Source organism: Rhinatrema bivittatum, chromosome 4 (assembly GCF_901001135.1).
Source record: "Rhinatrema bivittatum chromosome 4, aRhiBiv1.1, whole genome shotgun sequence".
NCBI classification, from domain to species: domain Eukaryota; kingdom Metazoa; phylum Chordata; class Amphibia; order Gymnophiona; family Rhinatrematidae; genus Rhinatrema; species Rhinatrema bivittatum.
In genome coordinates, this window is record NC_042618.1 from 146,682,362 (window position 1) to 146,703,590 (window position 21,229).

Below are 21,229 nucleotides of genomic sequence, written 5' to 3' on the forward strand. Positions count from 1 at the left end.
GCGGGAGGATGGTGGGGCAGTTTCTGAATTGGCAATTGTATTCTATAAAGTTAAGTTGTTTGGTAAACGCTACACGGGATGATGTTATTCCTCCTATATGTTGTGGGTGAGGATGAATACCTCCCTAAGAATGGCTAGGGCTGGGGGGAGGGGGGCATACGGGGGGGGGGGGGTATGTGGCAAGCATCTATAAGAAAATAGGGGGGGGGGGGGGGGTAGTACGAAGTGCGGATGAAACACTGGACGGGAGGCTCTTCCACAGCCTGTTATTATTTAACTATCATGGCTGATATACGTATGGTATCCCTAAATGTTAAAGGCCTGAATCATCCAAGGAAACGTCAGATGTTATTTAAGGATGCGAAGGCACAGAAGGCCTCCATTTACTTTGTACAAGAAACACATTTGCTGAGAAAAGATGAGAAATTAATCCGGGATAAGTAGTTTCCCAATATTCTTCTAGCCTCTAATGGGGAAGGAAAAAAGACGGGAGGGGTGGGCATTCTGTTTGCTAAAAACCTTAGGGTAGAAATTTTAGATAGTAAAAAAGATCGTCAAGGTAGATACATCACAGTGGTGGCTAAACTTGATAATATTCTGGTCACTTTGATTAATGTATACGCCCCCAACCAAACTCAAGGGGCTTTTTTCACCCAGTTAGAACAAGCACTCGGTGGGTTCATACAAGGAACCTTGTTGATGGGGGGGGGGGATTTTAATACTATTTTGAACCCGCAATTAGACCACAGTAAATGGCCTGGTGGGGGGAGTAAAGAGCATAGGGAACGGCTGAAACTGCTGATGGACCACTGGGGACTGGTGGACATCTGGTGCCAACAGCATTCAAGGGACAGGGACTACTCATTTTTTTCCAGAGTGCATGGGACTTATTCACGAATAGATATGTGGTTGGGGAGCAAGCTCTGGTATATGGGTTGTAGTGAGACTAAGATCGGTAATATTACATGGTCGGACCATGCAAGTATACAGGGTACCTTTCGATTGGTGCAGGAGGAACTAGGGACTCAATACTGGAGGCTGAATAACGGCCTACTAGCGGATACACACTTCTGTGAATCCTTATCACAAGACATCCAGGATTATTTTGAACTTAATGATAACGGCGAGGTGTCCTCAAGGACAGTGTGGGATTGTTTTAAGGCTGTAATACGTGGGAAACTAATTGCCCGGGTGGCGGCCAAACAAAGAGAGAACAGAAAAGTGAGGGAGGAGCTGCTTCTGGCTATTGGGAGACTGGAAAGGAATCATAAACAGTATGGAGGGTGGCGCATATTACGTGATTTAGATAAAAAGAGAAATGAACTACGTATCTTACTGGACGGGGAAATACTGGATAAGCTAGATAAGAATAGGGGGCTTCACTTTCTAGAAGGAAATAAGCCAGGGAGGTGGTTGGCTAGACAGTTAAAACAACAAATTGCCCAGAGTACTATATTTAAAATTAAAGACTCGCAGGGCAAGTATATACTGGATAACAAGGGCATTCAGAATAGATTTGCGCAATTCTATACTGAACTATATTCGTCAGGACCCCATATTTCGCCCGAGCGGATTGAGGCATATTTACAGGAGATACAGATGCCAGCTTTAAAGGATGCCCAAGCCCGGATTTTAGATATGCATATCACTAAGGGGGAGATCTTGGATGCTATAACAAGTCTGAAACCTTTTAAGGCGCCTGGTTTAGATGGATTTACAGGCCTTTTCTATAAGAAATTTAAGGATCTTTTGGTCTCACGCTTGCAGGTGGTCTATGATGACCTGCTCTCTACCACTACTTTGCCGGCTTCTATGGAGCTAGCAGGCATAACGGTGATACCTAAGCCGGGGAAGGATAAGTCTGTGTGTGGCTCCTATAGACCTATATCCCTCCTTAACTTGGATTTGAAGATACTGGCTAAGGTATTGGCCCATAGGCTGAATATGGTGATGCATAAGCTAATACACCCTGATCAAGCGGGGTTCATTCCGGGCAGACAAGCCGGAGATAATATCAGGAAGGTGGTTAACTTAATATGGACAGCGCGAATGCACAATATCCCTTCCGTGTTAATCGGAGTGGATGCAGAAAAAGCATTCGACAGAGTAAACTGGGATTTCTTGTTTGGTGTATTGAGAAAGGTGGGGATGGGAGACAATTTTCGGACATGGATTACAGCGATGTACTTGTCCCCTAAGGCATGCATCAAAATAAATGGCTCTTATTCTCCCATCTTTGTTCTGGGACAGGGTACGAGGCAGGGGTGCCCTCTATTCCCTCTGTTATTCGCGCTGTTCATGGAGCCCTTTGCGGCTAGGGTTCGACAAAACAAGGATATTAAGGGCATAGTAAGTGGGGAAGCCCAATATAAGATCTCGTTATTTGCAGATGACATCTTATTCTCTATTGCAAATCCACAGTTGACTATGCCAATTTTGGTACAGGAATTGGAGCGCTTTGGCGCCATATCGGGATTTAAGGTCAATATGACAAAAACGGAGATTTTGAATCTTACGCTTACGGATGCCCAGAGACTTAGTATCCAAGATCATTTCCCATTTAAATGGTCCACAAGGGGTTTAAAATATCTTGGTATTACGCTTAGTGCAGATTGGAAACAATTGTTTTCCTTAAACTATGTGCCTTTGATGTCGAAAACAACTAGGGATCTAGAGATATGGTGCCCCTATAGGTTATCCTGGATGGGGAGAGTGGCCACAATTAAAATGAATGTGCTGCCACGGTGGCTTTGTTTCAGACATTGCCAATAGAGGTACCAACTAAATTCCTGAAGAGGCTGCATGCTAACATATTTCACTTTATTTGGCAGAGGAGACCACCTCGTATCACTAGACAGGTTCTGTATAAACCCCGGGAGGAAGGGGGTCTGGCGGTGCCGAATTTTGGCCGGTATTATCAAGCCGCCCAATTAAGGGTCATTCCGGAATGGGTGGTGGGAAAGGAACTGAAATTATGGGCAAGGATTGAACAAGACACTGGAGGTGGGGTATCTTTATCACATAGAATCTGGGGGATGCCTAGGAAATCAAGGTCTCAGGATGTGGCTAACCCCTTTACGCAGGTCACAGTGCGGCTGTGGCAGAAAAATAGATCTCGCTTAACAGGGTCATGTCTGGTTACACCGTTGTTACCAATTGGTTTATATAAAAATAACAACTGGGTACCATGTGAGGGAGGTTCGCCTGACCGCTGGGGACGGTGGGGGATCTGGTATTATGGACAATTGCTAAAGGAAAAGCAAATTATACCCTTTCGGGACTTACAAAGCCAATATGGTCTTCCAGAAACAGAGTACTATTATTATTTACAACTGCGGCATTGCTTGCTGGACTTATCTCACACAGTCGATGTGTTTCGGAAGAAAACGGACTTCGAAGCCATGTGCTGTACTCAAATGGGAATGAAGGGCGCTATCTCCAATATATATATATGGCTGGTGGAATCGGGTCTCCCAGAGGCTCGATACCAGCGAGAATGGGACAGGGAGTTAAAACTACAGTGGACTGCTACACAATGGAAGCAATGCTTTGGATATCTAATCCAACACTTCATCTCTGCTAATATACTGGAAACCAATTATAAAGTGTTGTCCAGATGGTACATAACACCCGTTAAATTACATAAAATGTATCCCACTCAAGGGGCAATCTGCTGGAGGCAATGTGGTCAAGAAGGTTCTTTTCTACACATATGGTGGACCTGTCCCAAACTAGTGCCATTTTGGAAACAGATACAAACTATGATTCACCAGATGCTGCATATCTATATGGCCTTGAAGCCAGAGGTTTACTAGCTCTCAGCTTATCCGGACTCATGGAACGGGTTGAAACGAACTTTAATTCATCAAGTACTCTGTGCGGCACGACAGGAAGTAGCGGCATGCCGGAGGTCAGCTTGGGTGCCGACAGTGCTTACTGTCTCGCATAGACTCTGGCAGATGTATTATTGGCACTATCTTCAGGCACAGCAACTTGACAAGATAGAGAAGCATGTCTTAGTCTGGGAACCTTACCTGCGATGGTATAAGGGACTTGTGAGACAATTGGGATCTTGGGAAATGGGAAATATCCCCCAGTGATAGCAAATGGGTACCCCATTATTGGAGACTTCAGGGGAAGGTGCAAAGAGAACTTAGTGGGATACGATGTGGGAGAAGGGCGGAGATGAATAGCTGGAACTGTAGTGTCGACCCGTACAGTAAATTTAGAGCTATTTTTCAGCATGGGGGGGGGAAATGGGTGCAAAATAAAACTGAGGCATTCATGTACTATGTTCAAAGTTTAATGCAATTTGTTTATATGTCATATCAATGATTACTGTTACTGTATTGTTTATACAGACTGTGCCAATAAAAATGTAAAATTAAAAAAAACAAACAACTCTGTACTAACTGAGAAAACTCTGCTTACTGACTGGTCGCGACACACTCCCAGACAGCATGGCTAATTCAGCCCTGCTATCGACGGGAAAACTAAAAGTCATATGCAAAACCTCCAAATTCCTATAGTAGCTCAGGGGTAGATTCTATGGCATATTTGCATGTCGTAGATATTTAATATAGAATTTTACTTTATAAAAATAGTCATTTTCTGACCTCTGCTATGTCTGGATTATCTATTTTTTTGGGAAGTAGGGGAAAAGGGATCTTAGTAATTGGTGCAGGGAAGGATAGGGGCATCAGCAATGGGGATAGAAATTTGGAGAGAAATTAAGAGAGAAGAGGGGATCTTAGGGACAGGAGAATCAAAGATTAAGGAGAAAAGGGGATGGGAAAAAATATTAAGGGATCAGAAGAGAATCCACTTTCACACATCCTCTCCCTCACCTGGCAGATACCCTCTTGCTCTCAAAATAGAAATCCCTCCCCCCATATCATCTCTCCTTTCACACACACATTCATGCACCTGCCACTATCTTCTTTTTTCACAGCCACATTCTCTCATCACCCTTTTTTCACATTCACATCGCACACCCAGCTACCATAACCTTTTATCACATACCCTGCTTGGCTTCCCTATTGCCTCTCTCCAATGCCCCCTGCAATCCCCTTTCACTCCCTCCCTTTCCCAGCCAATCCCTTCTCTCATCTCATCACTGATTCCTACCCCTGTCCCCCATCATCTGCCAACTCTCATTTCTCTCACCCATGCCTTTTCCTAGCCAATGTGGACTGGCAGTCTAAGTAGATAAGTGGCAGTGCTTTGACTATATTCTCCAACTGTTTAGGGCCCAACTGTCACGTGGTTTAAAGTGTCTTTCAGTACTCCAGTGGCAGGACAATGACAAGGTAGCCCAACACACTCCTGTGTAGGCCCCTGCTACTACATCACAGGAAACCTGAGCATAGAATGTCTCCTACTGGAATATTATGGCCACTTTTCACTTCCACCTTATGTGCACACTGACTGAAATACTCCTTTGTATCAACAATTAAGAGATTCACTTTAAAATGGCAATCTCTATCAAACGTGTCGTTTCTTTACCACTTATTTTAAGCAAAATAAACTTTTATACTACATGTGCTAAGGTTTAGCAGGGTTTACCTCTTATGTAACAGCTACTCTTGGCCAAGAATTGTTACCTAGGAAAAATGGAGCTCATCAAAGGTACCCTGCAACAGCAGAACCCTTAGTTACTGAGTCAAAATCTAAATACCCTTCCTACTCCTAATTTATAAAACCTGACTTCCATCTTGTAAAATTAAGTTAGCAGCTTCTTACAGTTCAGTACAATGCCCCCAGATCACTCTATTAAGCACTCAATTTTCTTTAAGCGTTTGGCAGGTTTTCAAGTAGAACTTCTTTTAAACAATTTACCTAGAATTATTATGCATACTCCTTAACTAAACAAGAAAAAGATGTACAATGTTTAAAATTAATATGAAAATTAGAGACTGCCAGCAATTCCTGCAAAGGAAATTGAGTGACCCGAAAATGTTTACACTATTAAACAGGAAGTCATAACCTGACATCAAAGGAGAAGGAAAATAAATCACTGCTAAATGTTTAGATACCCTGCAAGAATAATCTCCAATCATGTCCAGTATGAAATTTGTGCTCTGTTCAAATTAATGCCTTCTCCAACTAAAGTTAGAGTCAAGTCTGCCCTGGTTACTACTTTATGAACATGTCAATTTTACTGCATGGTAAGATCTGACTACTAACATCTCTCATCAACCAGTAATTATAGTATTCAACCATGGTAAGTAGCACACAATCCCATATAATCATTCTGGCTAGTAAATTTGTTATGTAATGACAGTTTTATTTATTTTTGGGGGGGCTTTTTTTTTTTTTTACCTGTGGATTGTCGTTTCTTGCCTCTTCCCTTTGTTTGAGGAAGCAAGTTCTGCGTGGAATCATGGAAATGTCTTGTTTTTTGAACAGAGTCTGTGGAGTCTAGTTGAAAGAGACGGAAAACAGATGAACTGCTGTCTGAAGAATGACTAGCACTCCTGTAGCCTCGGCCCACTCCTCGGCCTCGGCCTCTTCCTCGACCTCTGCCTCTTCCTCGTGGTGCCACTATTTCCATAAAGGATCCATTTCCCTCAGATGAGCCTTGGCTTAGACGTAAAGTGTGGCTGTTAATTCTAGAAGATGGCTTTGTTCCTGGAATAGGGGCAGATCTAGTCTTCCTCCCTGTGCCTCGGCTTGTGATGTTAGATACAGGACAGTTTTGCTTAGGTGTACTCTGCTGACTTCGAGTTGATCTCCCAGCATCCTGTCGCTGACCTCCACGACCTGTGCCTCTAGTCTTTAGTGGTAGCCGAAGCTGTGACCTTCCTCTCCTTGGCAAGCTGCAAAGAATATAATACAATTTTTTGGGAGGGCCTGCTTGGTTCCTTCTACTTCTTTGGGGTTCCAGCTCAACTGTAACTAGAACCATGGGCCTTTATTCACAATTTCTCAGGGATTTTTCCATCTATTTTGTGTCCCCTCCCAGCTTACACAGCCCAATTACCTCAACGATAATCCTTAACTGAGGGCCATGCATCAGGGCTTCTTCTGGAATCCTGAGATCAGAGTACTATATCTGACCGTTAGGTGTCACTGTTACTCTATGACTGGGTTCCCTCCCACACAGGAGATGGGAAAGCTGCCTCTGCAGTAACCCCAGTCCTATCTGGCCTGAGCAGCAAAAAAATTTAACAAGGAACTAAACCCAGATTCTCAGCCAGTAATATATAATTATTGGATAAGTCAAACAGTACTAGCAAAAAAAAAAAATAAAAAATTGTTGATTTCTTAGCAAAATGAATGGTGTTAATTTTTTCCCATTCTAAAATTTTACAAAACTTAGCTAGCAAAAATTGTGGATGGTATAAACCCTCAAGTAAAAAGTAACTGCTGACTTTACATAAAAGCAGATAGTTTGAAAATTGCTCCCACAACCCTTTAAATATACTAGAAAAATGAATTTTCTTTTAAATACCCTCATGCTTCTTTCTTCCTAATGGTTTTCTGGCTTCTGCTGTATTTAGCTTTTTTTCTGCTGAATCAGTTTCTCTATATCACCTGCTTTTACCCCGCATACTCCTTATTCCTTATCAGCCTACTGAAAGATTGGCACTGGCACTGCTGGGCTTCTGTTATATTGGACTTACCAAGTAGACTACAAAAGACTCTACAAATAATATCTCCTATAGTACTGAGATTCTCATTTCTTTGCCTGTTTGTTCATGCACCATCACTTTTGAATAGTTGTTCATGGGGACAATTTGATAAGCATATCTCAAAACTGACATATTACCCAACCACCAACTATCTGATTGGCTCAGTTAACTGTTTTGGTGAATGTTGTTTCAAGGTCAGATAATTCCAGCTAACCAACCACCATCAGCTTACTTATTTGGACCTCAGTGACCATTGTTCTAAGCCTCTCTCACCCTCCTCTTTCTTTTTTTTTTAATTTTAATTTTTTTTTTGCTTGCCCTTCCAAATTATGCTTAAGGCAGCTTCAGTATTAGAATTTAGGTACAGCAAGTCCCTGCCCCAAAGAGCTTTCAATCTAAGTGGGTACCTAAGAAAGTGACTTGCCCAAGGATATAAGAAGTGAGAGTGGGAAAAGTTGGATATGAACTCTGGTTTTCTTGGATCTCAGATCATTGCTCTAATCACTAAGCTACACCTTCTTACTTAACTGTGCCAATCAGATGATAGATCAGTTGCAGCATCTATTTATCAAATAATCTCTTTGTCTACACATCAGCCTTGCATCATTAGCACCTTGGGCATACCCCTCTCTCAGGACTACCACTATCTCATCTTTCGTTTTGCCTTTTTTCTATTTTCTGTCTCCAAGAGCTCATTTAGTTTTTGATATAGTTATGAACAGAAGTCTATATAACCAACTTTTCCCATTATTCATTTATCCCAGGACCTAAGGAAGTTGGATAATAGGTCAGTTCCTATGGTTGTACAGGGATGCTTCTATTTGAAATAGAAGTTACTATCAGGCCGATACAGTACAGTGCGCTCTGGCGGAGCACACTGTTAACCCGCGTTTGGACGTGCGTTTGACGCGCTAGCGTTACCCCTTATTCAGTAAGGGGTATTAGTGCATTGAAAATGCGCGGCCAACCCCCCCCCCCCCCCCCCGAAACTAATAGCGCCCGCAACATACAAATGCATGTTGATGGCCCTATTAGTATTCCCGCGTTAATTTCTGCCGGCACCAGGAAAGTGTACAGAAAAGCAGTAAAAACTGCTTTTCTGTATACCTTCCGACTTAATATCATGGCGATATTAAGTCGGAGGTCCCAAAAGTAAAAACTAATTAAAAAAAAATTTAAAATCAGCCCACAGCTTGAAAACCGGACGCTCAATTTTGCCGGTGTCCGGTTTCCGAACCCATGGCTGTCAGCGGGTTTGAGAACAGATCCCATGCAAAATTGAGTGTCGGCTGTCAAACTCACTGACAACTGCTGCTCCTGTCAAAAAAGAGGCACTAGGGACGCGCTAGTGTCCCTAGCGCCTCTTTTTACCGCAGGCCCTCATTTGAATACTGAATTGCGCGCACAGGAGAATGGCCTTTGCGTGCGCCGGGAGAGCGGGCGCTCGCCTGCTCTCCAGTGACATTTACTGTTTCGGCCTGTGAGTAATGAGGAACAAATGAAGGCAAACCTGAACAAAGAGACCTCCATTTCAGACAGAAAAACCTTAACACCCACTATTATTAATGTGCTGAATTTTAAAAACATATACTAAATTTCTGGTCTTTATACACAAAAATAAACATGAAAAAGCTATGTCAATCTTTGTTCCTCCTTTTTTGTTTTTGCTATGCTTGTTTAAATAAAACATTCAGAGCATTACAAAGAGAAAGGAAGTCTTTCCAACAAATGGCTGCAATGGAGCCATCCACCGCAATAAAGAACAGGTACACAGGCAATCTGCAGGATGAACACATTACTGATTTTTCAGGCCTTTCAGCAGTTACCTCTCTTCTTCATCTTCATCTTGTTCTTCTAGTTCCTCCTCATCTTCCTGTTCACTCAGTCCCTCATTTTCATCCTCAATCTCTACATCTGAATCCACTTCATTTTCTAGGGAAGGTCTTTGTCTGGAGGAGAGTCGCCGTGATCGCTGTTTGGGACAACATTCTGGGCAGAACCAATCTCCTTCAGGAATCATCTGTCAAAGAATAAAGTGCTATGAAGTACATATGCAACCCATATCTTGCATGCAAGACCCTCTTAGTAAACTGTGCAAGACTACTGAAGAGAAGGGAGAAACTTTTCTCAATCTCCCTTTCTCCTTATGATCAATATAAAAAAAAAAAAACTAGAGGAAGTCTTCATTCTCAAAAGTGGCCTCACCTATCTTTTTCCAATGCCAAACTTCTTTCAGCTTTCATTCATAAAATAACCTATACATAGAACACTCTGCGTTCTGCAGCAGCTCAAGGGTAGATTCTGCAGCAATTCTATGGCATATTTATATACACTTGAATTAATGTCACATTAATGTCAATATGAAACCCATTTTTTATTTTTCATTTTAAATTCTTAAATGTTTTTTGGAAACCTATTAAAAACAAATTTTCAACCAGTTTGGATTTTTATTTTCATTATTTCTTGTTTTCTATATCAGTTTCTCCCTCTTTATTCATTTACTTTAAATTCTCTTGATTTACTCACACACCTTTCTTTTCTTCCCTTCTTTACATCACTCTCTCACATATCCCAAATGATTTTCTTTTTCACTCATTTGACTGCACTTCTCAATCATTCCCCCTTCTCTTCAAGTCTCTAAGCTTCCTCATTTCTCCCTTCAGGTCTGTCATTCTCTCAATTTCAACCAGCTTTTCCTTCTTCCTCATCTTTTCTTCTTCTCCACATGGGTTCATACTCTTCCTCTTCCCTAATCTCCAGCTCCTTTTTATTTCTTTTCTTCCCCTTTCTTTTCACACCATTAGCTCTCTTTCCTTCTCTTTTTTCAGAACTCTGGTCCAAAACAGCTGCAGCTCTCTCCTTCCTGCAGTGGATGTCTTTAGAGAGCTGGCCAGAAATAATGAAAGAAGACACCAAATGTTGCTTATCTGTAACAGGTGTTCTCACAGGTAAGCAGGATGTTAGTCCTCACATATGGGTGACATCATCAGGATGGAGCCCAATCACGGAAAACATCTGTCAAAGTTTCCAGAACTTTGACTGGCTCCTACTGGGCATGCCCAGCATGGCACTAACCCTGCAGCCAGCAGGGGTCCCCCTTCAGTCTTATTTGATAGCTACAGGCAGTGCTGAAAAAATAAAACGTTACGAACCCAACACCGCGGGGCAGCGGGCGGGTTTCGTGAGGACTAACATCCTGCTCTCCTGTGAGAACACCTGTTACAGGTAAGCAACATTTGCTTTCTCACAGGACAAGCAGGATGGTAGTCCTCACATATGGGTGAGTACCGAGCTGAGGATGTCCGAACATGCACCAAATGTACCCAACGGCGTGCAACAGGCACAGCAACTGGGGTGGAATTTGGTAGAGAGCATCCTGAACCCCACCGGGCAGGCGAAAGGGTGTTGGTACGTCACGGTGGAAATAGGTTACGCAGGACAGATTGGCCGAAGATGGAAACCTGTCTTCCGGCTTTGTCCAAGCAATAGTGGGCTGCAAAAGTGTGGAGAGAACTCCAGGTGGCAGCCCTGCAAATGTCAGAAAGCGGCACCGATTGTAGGTGTGCTACTGAAGTCGCCATGGCCCTCACAGAGTGTGCTTTAACACGGTCTTGAAAAGGAATGCCTGCTTGCTGATAGCAAAAAGCTATGCAGTCCGCCAACCAGGAGGAGAGAGTCTGCTTACCCACAGGTTGCCCTAATTTGTTGGGATGGAAAGAGACGAATAACTGTGTGCTCTTCCTGTGGGCAACTGTACGGTCTAGGTAGAACGCTAGAGCCCGTTTACAGTCAAGGGTATGCAGAGCCTGTTCCCCTGGATTGTAGTGGGGCCTGGGAAAGAAGATAGGTAGTATGATGGATTGATTAATGTGAAACTCCGAAACTACCTTAGGCAAAAACTTAGGGTGAGTGCGGAGTACCGCCCGGTCCTGCAGGAGTTTAGCGTAAGGCGGATAGTTAACTAGGGCCTGTAACTCACTAACCTTGAGAGCTGAAGTGATAGCCAAAAGGAAAATCACTTTCCATGTGAGATATTTTAGGTCACAGGCGTGAAGAGGTTCGAATGGTGGTTTCATGAGCCGCCTGAGAACCAGATTAAGGACCCCAAAAGGGGCCGGAGGACGTAAAGGTGGCTTGATATGGAGCAAGCCTTTCAGGAAATGTGTTACGAGGGGTTGTACCGATATAGGGACATCCCCGACACCTTTATGGAAGGCGGCTACCACACTGACATGCATTCTGATGGAAGAGGTCTTTAGACCTGATTCCGATAAATGCCAGAGATAGTCCAAAAACCTTGGGACTGGACAGTAAAAGGGATCAAAGGATTGCGAAGAACAACATGATGTATACCTTTTCCATTTATAGGAATAAGAGTTTCTTGTGGAAGGCTTCCGTGAAGCAATCAGGACACAAGAAACTGAATCTGAAAGGTTAAGTGGTTGAAGGATTAACCTTTCAACATCCATGCCGTCAGGGACAAGGCCTGAAGATTGGGATGGCATAGACATCCGTCGTTCTGAGTGATCAGAAGCGGGTCCGTTCCCAAGGGAATGTGCCTGCGGATGGAGAGATCCTGGAGTATGGGAAACCACACTTGGCATGGCCAGTGAGGTGCTATCAGGATCATGGTTCTCTTGTCCTGACGGAGCTTCACGAGAGTCTTCGAGAGAAGAGGAAGTGGAGGGAATGCATAAAGCAGACCGGATGCCCATGAGAGGGAGAATGCATCTCTGGGTTGAAAGTGTTTGCTGTGAATGAGGGAGCAGTAAGTGTCCACTTTGTGGTTTTGAGGGGATGCAAAGAGGTCTATTTGGGGATAACCCCATTGCTGGAAGAGGAAGGTCGCTACCGAGGGGTTGAGAGACCACTCGTGTGGTTGGAAGACACGACTCAGTTTGTCTGCCAAGACATTGTGCACTCCCGGCAAATAGGTGGCCCTGAGGTACATCGAGTGGGAGAGAGCTTCCGCCCAAATCTGCGCAGCTTCCTGATACAGAAGGAAGGAGCCTGTGCCTCCCTGCTTGTTGATGTACCACATGGCCACCTAGTTGTCAGTCTGAATCAGGATGACGTGATTTGATAGGCAATCCTAAAAAGCTCAGAGTATATCGCATTGCTCGAAGCTCCAGGAAATTTATCTGGTGTTTGGCTTCCTCTGGAGACCAAGATCCTTGTGTCTGTAGATCGTTCACATGGGCTCCCCACCCGAGGTTGGAAGCGTCCGTGGTGAGAATGAGTTGAGGATCTGGTAGTTGAAAGGGTAGTCCCTGGAGATTGTTCTGATCTTTCCAACAGGCGAGAGACAGACAGAGTGAGTTGGTGATGTGGACAATGGTCGACAGAGGCTGAGTAGCTTGAATCCATTGTGACCTCAGAGTCCAATGCATGAGCCTCATGGCCAGATGGGCCATTGGTGTGACATGGACTGAGGACGCCATGTGTCCGAGAAGGACAAGGAATTGCCGAGCTATTGCTGTATACTGAGACTGCAACTGGTGAGTGAGGGACACGAGGGTTTGCTCTCTTTGTTGAGGTAGAAAGGCTTTTGCCTGCAAGGTGTCCAAGTCTGCCCCAATAAATGACAAGGTTTGAGATGGGACTAAATAGGATTTCTCGTAATTGACAAGAAATCCTAGAGAAATTAGAGTGAGTAGGGTCAAATCCAGGGACGATCAAGCTGCTTGCTGGGTTGGGGCCCTGATTAACAAGTCATCTAGATAGGGGTAGACGTGAACACCTTCATTCCTGAGAAAAGCTGCGACAACTGTGAGACATTTGGTAAAGACTCATGGTGCCGATGCTAGGCCGAATGGACGCACTCGGTATTGATAGTGCTTTGGGCCTACTAAAAACCTGAGGTACTTGCGATGAGCTGGAGATATCGCAATGTGGGTGTATGCACCCTGGAGGTCCAGAGAGCAGAGCCAGTCTCCTCTTTGTAGAAGAGGTAGAAGCGAACCCAAGGTTACCATCTTGAACTTTTCCCACTGGAGGTACTTGTTGAGGGCACGTAGGTCCAGAATTGGACGAAGCCCCCCGGATTTTTTGGGGATCAAAAAGTACCGGGAATAGAACCCTAGGCCTTGTTGCGAAAGTGGGACATGTTCTATTGCTCTTAACTGGAGAAGAAGGGAAACCTCCTGGTTCCAGGAGGAGAGAGTGATCGGTTACTCTCCACGCTTGTAGAGGTGGTGAGTCTGGTGGAAGAGCAAGAAAGTTTAGGTGGTAACCCTGAGCAATGATTGCTAGCACCCATTGGTTGGTTGTGATTGATTGCCACATGCCGTGAAAGTGGCACAATCGACCTCCCACTGGTATGCTTGGCAGAGGAATCAGGCTGCTGTTCTCCAAGGGAAAGTCAAAAACCTGAAGCAGGCCCTGGCTGGGGAGCTGTTTGTGGCTTTTGCTTCTGGGGCTGGCGAGGCTGAGGTTTTTGATAAGGCCTCGTAATTCGGGACCTTGGTGGTGGAGGATAGTACTTCCTTGGGTGGAAGAATGACCTCTTAGAGTCCTTCTTGAAGGGCTGTCTAGAGGGGAAGTCAGAAGGTATCGATGAGAGCTGTTTGAGGGTCTCATAATGGTCTTTTAATTCAGCCACTATTTGCTGAATCTGTTCACCGAACAGATTATCTTCTATACAGGGCAGGTCAGAGAGAGCCTGTCTTGTATTTCTGGGCGAAGGTCAGAAGACTTGAGCCAGGCCCAGCGTCTTGCCGAAATGGCAGTTGCAGACACTCTAGTGGAGGTGTCGAAGGTATCGTAAGCTGTTCTTATCTCATGCTTTTCTGCCTCAAACTCCTTGTTGACAAGGATTTGAAGATGTTCTTGGAATTGGTCAGGCAGGGTTTCAGAGAAGTCCTGTATTTGGCTTGAAAATGACCCTGTTGTATTGGGTCATGTACAGCTGGTAAGAAACAATTCTGGAGATGAGCATGGCCCCTTGGAACACTCGTCGACCAATATTGTCTAGGAACTTGTGTTCCTTAACAGGAGGGGTAGAGGAGTGAGGCTTCGTCCTTTTTGCTTTCTTTTGAGCCGATTCTACCACAACTGAGTGGTGGTCGAGCTGAGATTTTTGAAAGCCAGGGGCTGACTGTACTAGATAGGTAGTGACAGCCTTTCTGTGTATTGGGGCAATGGATCCAGGGTTTTCCCAGTTCTTTTTGAGGAGGTCAAGAAGAACTTGATGAATGGGAATAGAAGTGATCACTTTAGGGGCCATCCAGGAACTGGAGAAGCTCCATCATCTGGTGCCTATCATCCTGCTCCGTCTGAAGCTGAAAAGGGACCAATTCCGACATTTCCTTCACAAAATTAATGACAAAAAGGTCCTCTGGAGGAGCACGCTTTCTACTTTCTGTAGGAGAGGGAGGAGAAGGTAAGTCATCGGTGTCTGTGGAAGTATCATCACCCCAGGTGTCATAAGGATCAGCAGGCTGACCTGTAGGACGAGAAGGGGGTTGGATACCTGAAGGACCTGGCTGAGGCTCCGAGAAAATCGAAGGAATCACCGGGGGCACCGTGGACGCCCTGGGGGGGTATCTGTGCCGGCATGGAAGGCGCCGATGTGCGTATCGCCCCCGATGAATGAATCGGTGGCGAGGGACGACATGGCATCGATGGCTGAGGCAATACCCCGAAGGAGGAATGCGGAACGGTGTTTCTCCTCCCGAAGAAGCTGTCAACAGGGAGCGCACCGGAGCCATTGGAGACCCGGGAATCACCGATGGAAGGGCGGTCATGAGCGCCTCCATCCGGGATAGCAGCGGTGCCAGAGCTGCTGGAATCGGGTCGGTGACCGGTTCCACTCTCTGTGCCAGTGTCGGTGCCGGAGGAACCTGGAGTCGTTGCATCGCCTTGTCGATGGCCTCCTGGACCAGCTGGTCCAGTTCTTCCCAGAGACCTGGGGCAAGCAGCCCCGGCTTCGTGACGGAAGAGGGAGGCTAAGGCACAATCGGAGGGACTACCTTTACAGGCGGAATCGCGACTCCCAAACCCCGATTGGGTGAGGGTGGCCTCGATGTCCCAGTCGCAGGAATGGTCTGTGCCGTTCCTGGACGGGGCTTCTTCGTTGGTGGCTCGGATGGTGGCTCGGTTGATGATTTTGCTCCCTTGACGGTCTGAGACTTATGATGCCGATGGCGATGTTTCTCCCTACGATTCCCTCGATCTTGAGGGGGAGAAACGGGAGTAGATGGCCGTGAAGTCGTCGATGGCGGGTGGTCACCGGACGGTGGTCGATGCTGGTGCTACTTCAACGGTGCTGGTTCAGATGACGTCGATGCGATGGACGGCGTCGGGGTGTGAGCACGGAAAAGGAGTCCCATCTTCTCCATTCTGGCTTTGCGACCTTTTGGTGTCATGAGGGCACATTTGGTGCAAGTCAGGACATCATGCTCACGGCCTAAACACATTACACAGACTCCATGAGGGTCTGTGATAGACATGGTGCGAGTACAGTCCGGGCACCGACGAAACCCCGATGCCATGGCCATAGAAAAATCGAGCCGCAGTACGGTCAACGGCCAGTAGGCCGCGAGGGCCAAACTCGACGGTAACTGACGAAAAAACGGTGAAAAACTTACCGGCCTGAGAAAAGTTAGAGGGACCCCTGTGGGGCAGTTTAAATTTAATTAACTCCGTGAGGAAAATTCCTGTCAGGAATCTCTTCAGAGCTCCTAAACTGCGAGGCTACTGCTGCACGGAAAAAAGAAGGCTGAAGGGGGACCCCCTGCTGGCTGCAGGGTTAGTGCCATGCTGGGCATGCCCAGTAGGGGTCAGTCAAAGTTCTGGAAACTTTGACAGAAGTTTTCCGTGATTGGGCTCCATCCTGATGATGTCACCCATATGTGAGGACAACCACCCTGCTTGTCCTGTGAGAAAAAAGCAATTTTCTACAATTTCAAGTCAAGGGAAAAATTCTGCTGCAATTGCCATGGTACTGTGGAAAACTGGGGGTGCTGCCTGCCACTTACATCAAAGTACTACTAAGGACTTTATAAAATAAAAATGTGTAATAGTAATGAATGAGCAAACAAGTGACTTCACATTAGTGGATGAGTAGAGGTAGCTTTAGATGAAAAAAACCTGAAAAGTCAGTATGAAGTGACAAGTATAATAATAGGGATGTGCATTTGTTGCTTTATTCGTTTCAGCAGTAAGTGCGCCAAAATGGATGGCGTATGCGTATGTAGTCTGCATACCTATCTATTCGTGCGTACTGTCTAAATGAATGGAGCAACCAATGTACAACTCTGTATAATACATAATAAAATAAATGGTGAAAAAACATACACAAAACTGAAAAGCACCAGAAATAGATATAGTACCACAAAATATGAAGTCCTGTCAATTCTATTAGTTCTCCCACTAGTTTGTTCATAGTGTTCACCTCCTCCCTTCTCTCTCTGCAGGCAAACGTCAATAACTTCAGCCTAGTCTTGATGTTTGACCGGTTGACCATATGATCAAGATCTCATTCTCCCCATTAGATAAAAAAAAACCTTTCAGAATCTTACACACTAACCATAATAAATATTTAGAGAATTCCTTAATAAACTCAAGTAAAAGATTAAAATTATAACCCAGATAAAACTGGCCCAGACTGGAAAGAGAACTATTATAAGATAAGAGTCCAATTCTATTTTGATTTCCCTTCCACCCCAGTCTGGACCAGAGGGAAATACCAAAGCAGTATTTTATTAAGTTTATCTAAAGATGCCAATGTGTTGATTCTATAGGCCGGTTAGTCTGACCTCTGTTGTAAGCAAATTAATGGATTCACATTTAAACAGAGAATAATGCAGTTTCTAGAATCCAATGGATTGGGTGACCAGAGAGTTGGATCAAAGGAAAGCATTAGACATAGTGCACTTGGATTTCAGTAAGGCTTCTGACATGGTTCCATACAGAAGACTTATAAATATATTGAGCACCCTTGGTATGGAACCTAGAGTGAGTGACTAGGTTAGAAACTAGCTGTGTGGGAGGTGACAAAGAGTATTGGTAAATGGGAGTTTACACCGAGGAGAGGGGCGTAACTAGTGGTGGGCTTGAAGAAAGTCCTGGGACTGGTTCTTTTTGCATTTTTGTGAGTGACATAGTGGAAGGATAGTCTCGAAAGGTTTGTTTTTTGCTGATGAGACTGAATTCAATATAATAGACAGCCAGGAAGATGTGGAAAACATGAGGAAGGATCTAGTGAAGCTAGAATAATGGTCTAGAGCAGTGGTTCTCAACCTTTTTTCGGCTGGGACACACCTGACAGATGGTTCTCACATGCGTGACACACTGAACATGTGACCGTCATGGGGCTATATGTAAACATACACTCTGTAGCCACAGGAACCCCCTCAACCACCAACAATGGGTCAGAACAGAACTACATTTTACCCATACAATTCACCATGCAAAAAAGATATTCTGGTTCTGGTGACATTTCAGAAAACGCAAACAAACTCCCTTTACTACTAGGTACAATAGCCTTCCTTATGAACATAAGAACATAAGAAAATGCCATACTGGGTCAGACCAAGGGTCCATCAAGCCCAGCATCCTGTTTCCAACAGTGGCCAATCCAGGCCAAAAGAACCTGGCAAGTACCCAAAAACTAAGTCTATTCCATGTTACCATTGCTAATGGCAGTAGCTATTCTCTAAGTGAACTTAATAGCAGGTAATGGACTTCTCCTCCAAGAACTTATCCAATCCTTTTTTAAACACAGCTATACTAACTGCACTAACCACATCCTCTGGCAACAAATTCCAGAGTTTAATTGTGCGTTGAGTAAAAAAGAACTTTCTCCGATTAGTTTTAAATGTGCCCCATGCTAACTTCATGGAGTGCCCCCTAGTCTTTCTACTATCTGAAAGAGTAAATAACCGATTCACATCTACCCGTTCTAGACCTCTCATGATTTTAAACACCTCTATCATATCCCCCCTCAGTCGTCTCTTAATTTACCACTAATACATATCCTATTGAGAAAACCCAACAAATAAGATTGATACAAATGCCTACATGCTAGTAAAATACCTTACCTCGGTCACACACAAAGCCGACCTTCACCAAGGACAGAAAGACCACAAATTATAAATATGGAGACAGAAACTGAAATGGAAAACAAAAAAAAGCCACTCTTCATGCAGTGCAAACCTGGAGAAATTGAAACAAATATAGCACCTAACATAGTCCCAGGATCTGTAATAATGCACACAAACTAATCTACACAAAGTTACACCTGCATTATGGCATGCACTCCAACAGTAACAACCCTATCTATGAAAAGGTAACACTACAAATATTAAACCAGGCCCTAAACACCAATATACTTCCTATTAGGAAAACAGAATAAGTCAAGCTGATATAGAACCCCATGCAGAAATAATTGTAAAACTATACTAATAAATGTTACAAAACAGCTGATGAACAGAACATCCAACAATTAAAAACTCATAAAAAATTAAAATATTGTCCAAATACCAATTAAATATTTCAAAACAGATATTACGTAATACCCAATAATTAAAATGGCAGTCAATCAAGAAAAATAAACTTAAAAAGACATTTTTACTTACTATCTCCAGCAACTCTCCTACTTCTTTTTCTTGCAGGCCAAAAACACACACCAGAAGCAGCAGCGGCTGCTGAAGCTGTGTCCTCTCGATCCTCCTCTTAGGGCCCACAACCAGTCATCTCACTCACACACACATACCCCAAATGACACCCCATGACTAGACTCTCTCTCTCACCCAGAAACACATCACCTCCCTGACCAGTCTCTCTCTCAATCACACACAAATGATCTCGGACCCACTCACACTAGCCCTCACCCAGGCACCCCTTTGTACTCACACCAGCCCTCATCCAGGCACCCCTTTGTACTCACACCAGCCCTCATCCAGGCACCCCTTCGCACTCACTCACACCAGCACTCACCCAGGCTCCCATTCTCACATGCATGCACCGGGCCTCACCGCCAAACTTCTTCTTCCTTCGCTGCAGGGATGGGCTCCAGTTCTGCCGTGGCTTTACTCCAGCAGGACTTCTTTTTCGCTGCCATGGGGATGGGATCCCGTGGCGGCCTTACTTCATCGGGTCGGGCTTCTTCACCGCCACGGAGATGAGCTCCCGTGGCGGCCTCGCTTCGTCACTGCCACTCCTCCCAAGCCCCACTCCCGGCCTATGCTATGTCCCTTCTTCCTGCCTCACCAGCCAATCAGAAGCTTCCTCCCTTCTTCCTACTCCCACTGGGAGGAGGCTTCCGACTGGCCTGCGCGGGGCAGGAAGAATGGAGAAGGCTTGCCATTGGCACGCGGGGGCAGGGAACAGGGAAGCACAACTAGGGCAGTGGGACCCTGGGAGCTGCAACACACCTGCTGGTGCTTGGTGACTCACCGGTTGAGAATTGCTGGTCTAGAGACTAGCAGCTAAGATTTAATGCTAAAAAAAAATGCAGAGTAAGGCATTTAAGGCTTAAAAAATCCAAAGGAGAGGTATAGTATTGGAGGTGAAATTCTTTTAAGCACCAAAGAAGAGCAGGATCTGGGGGTGATTGTATCTGATAATCTTAAGATGGCCAACAGGTGGATAAAATGATAGCAAAAGACAGAAAGATGCTTGGCTGCATAGAGAGAAAGGTCAGCAGAAAAAGGGAGGTGATATTGTATAGGTCCCTGTTAAGACCTCATTTGAAATACTGTATACAATTCTCTTGACTGCATCTTCAAAAGAATATAAACCAGTTGAAGTTGGTCCAGAGTATGGCTACTAAAATGATCAGTGTTATCTTTGTTCTAAAGCAACGTCAAGTCTGTTTTTACCAAAGGAAACAAAGAATTGCGCGGACTGCCTGTGGGCTGCCGTGTGCTCAAGATAAAAGGCAAGAAAGAGCACGCTTGCAGTCCAGGCTGTGCATAGCCCATTCACCTTGATGGGAATGGGGCTACGAAAAGGTGGTGGGCAAAACTATGGACTGAAATGGAAATCAGTCACAACCTTAGGCAGGAACTTAGGGTGAGTGTGGATAACAACCCTGTCATGAAGGAACTTCGTATAGGGCGGATATGTCACTAATGCCTGAATCTCACAGACTCTGCGAGTGGAGGTGACTGCAACCAGGAAAATGACTTTCCAGATGAGATGTTTAAGCTCGCAGGAGTGCATAGGCTCGAAAGGAAACTTCATGAGCCGTGCTAGTACCACATTGAGGTCCCAGGGCACAAAAGGAGGACACAGAGGAAACTTCAGTTGCAACAGGCCCCTCATGAAGCAGCCCACCAAGGGCTGCACAGAAATGGGTGTGCCACTTATCCCCTGGTGAAAAGCGTCAATAGCACTCAGGTGGACTCTGATCAGGGTTGGCTTGTAGCCCAGTCTCCGAGAGAGACCACAAATAGTCCAATAGTCGTGAAGTGGGGCACGAGAAAGGGTCCAGGCCTTTCTCCTCACACCAGACACAGAACCTCCTCCACTTCAACTGGTAAGACTTCCTGGTGGAAGGCTTTCAGGAAGCCACCAGTATCTGCGACACATTATCAGAGAGGTCGAGGACTGCAAGACTACCCTTTCAACATCCAGGCAGTAAGGGCCAG

General features: G+C 44.9%; 1 protein-coding gene across 2 annotated transcripts in view; it reads right to left on the bottom strand.

Moving 5' to 3' along the window:
- The window catches only part of BAZ1A (bromodomain adjacent to zinc finger domain 1A), a 514,327-nt gene that overhangs the window by 87,856 nt on the left and 405,242 nt on the right, over positions 1 to 21,229 (bottom strand). For both annotated transcript variants that reach the window (XM_029598945.1, XM_029598944.1), the window contains 2 exons: positions 9,461 to 9,654; positions 6,322 to 6,818 (listed from right to left, as the gene is read on the bottom strand). In XM_029598945.1, coding sequence (XP_029454805.1) covers positions 6,322 to 6,818; positions 9,461 to 9,654 — 691 coding nt within the window. The remainder of the gene's footprint in view (positions 1 to 6,321; positions 6,819 to 9,460; positions 9,655 to 21,229) is intronic.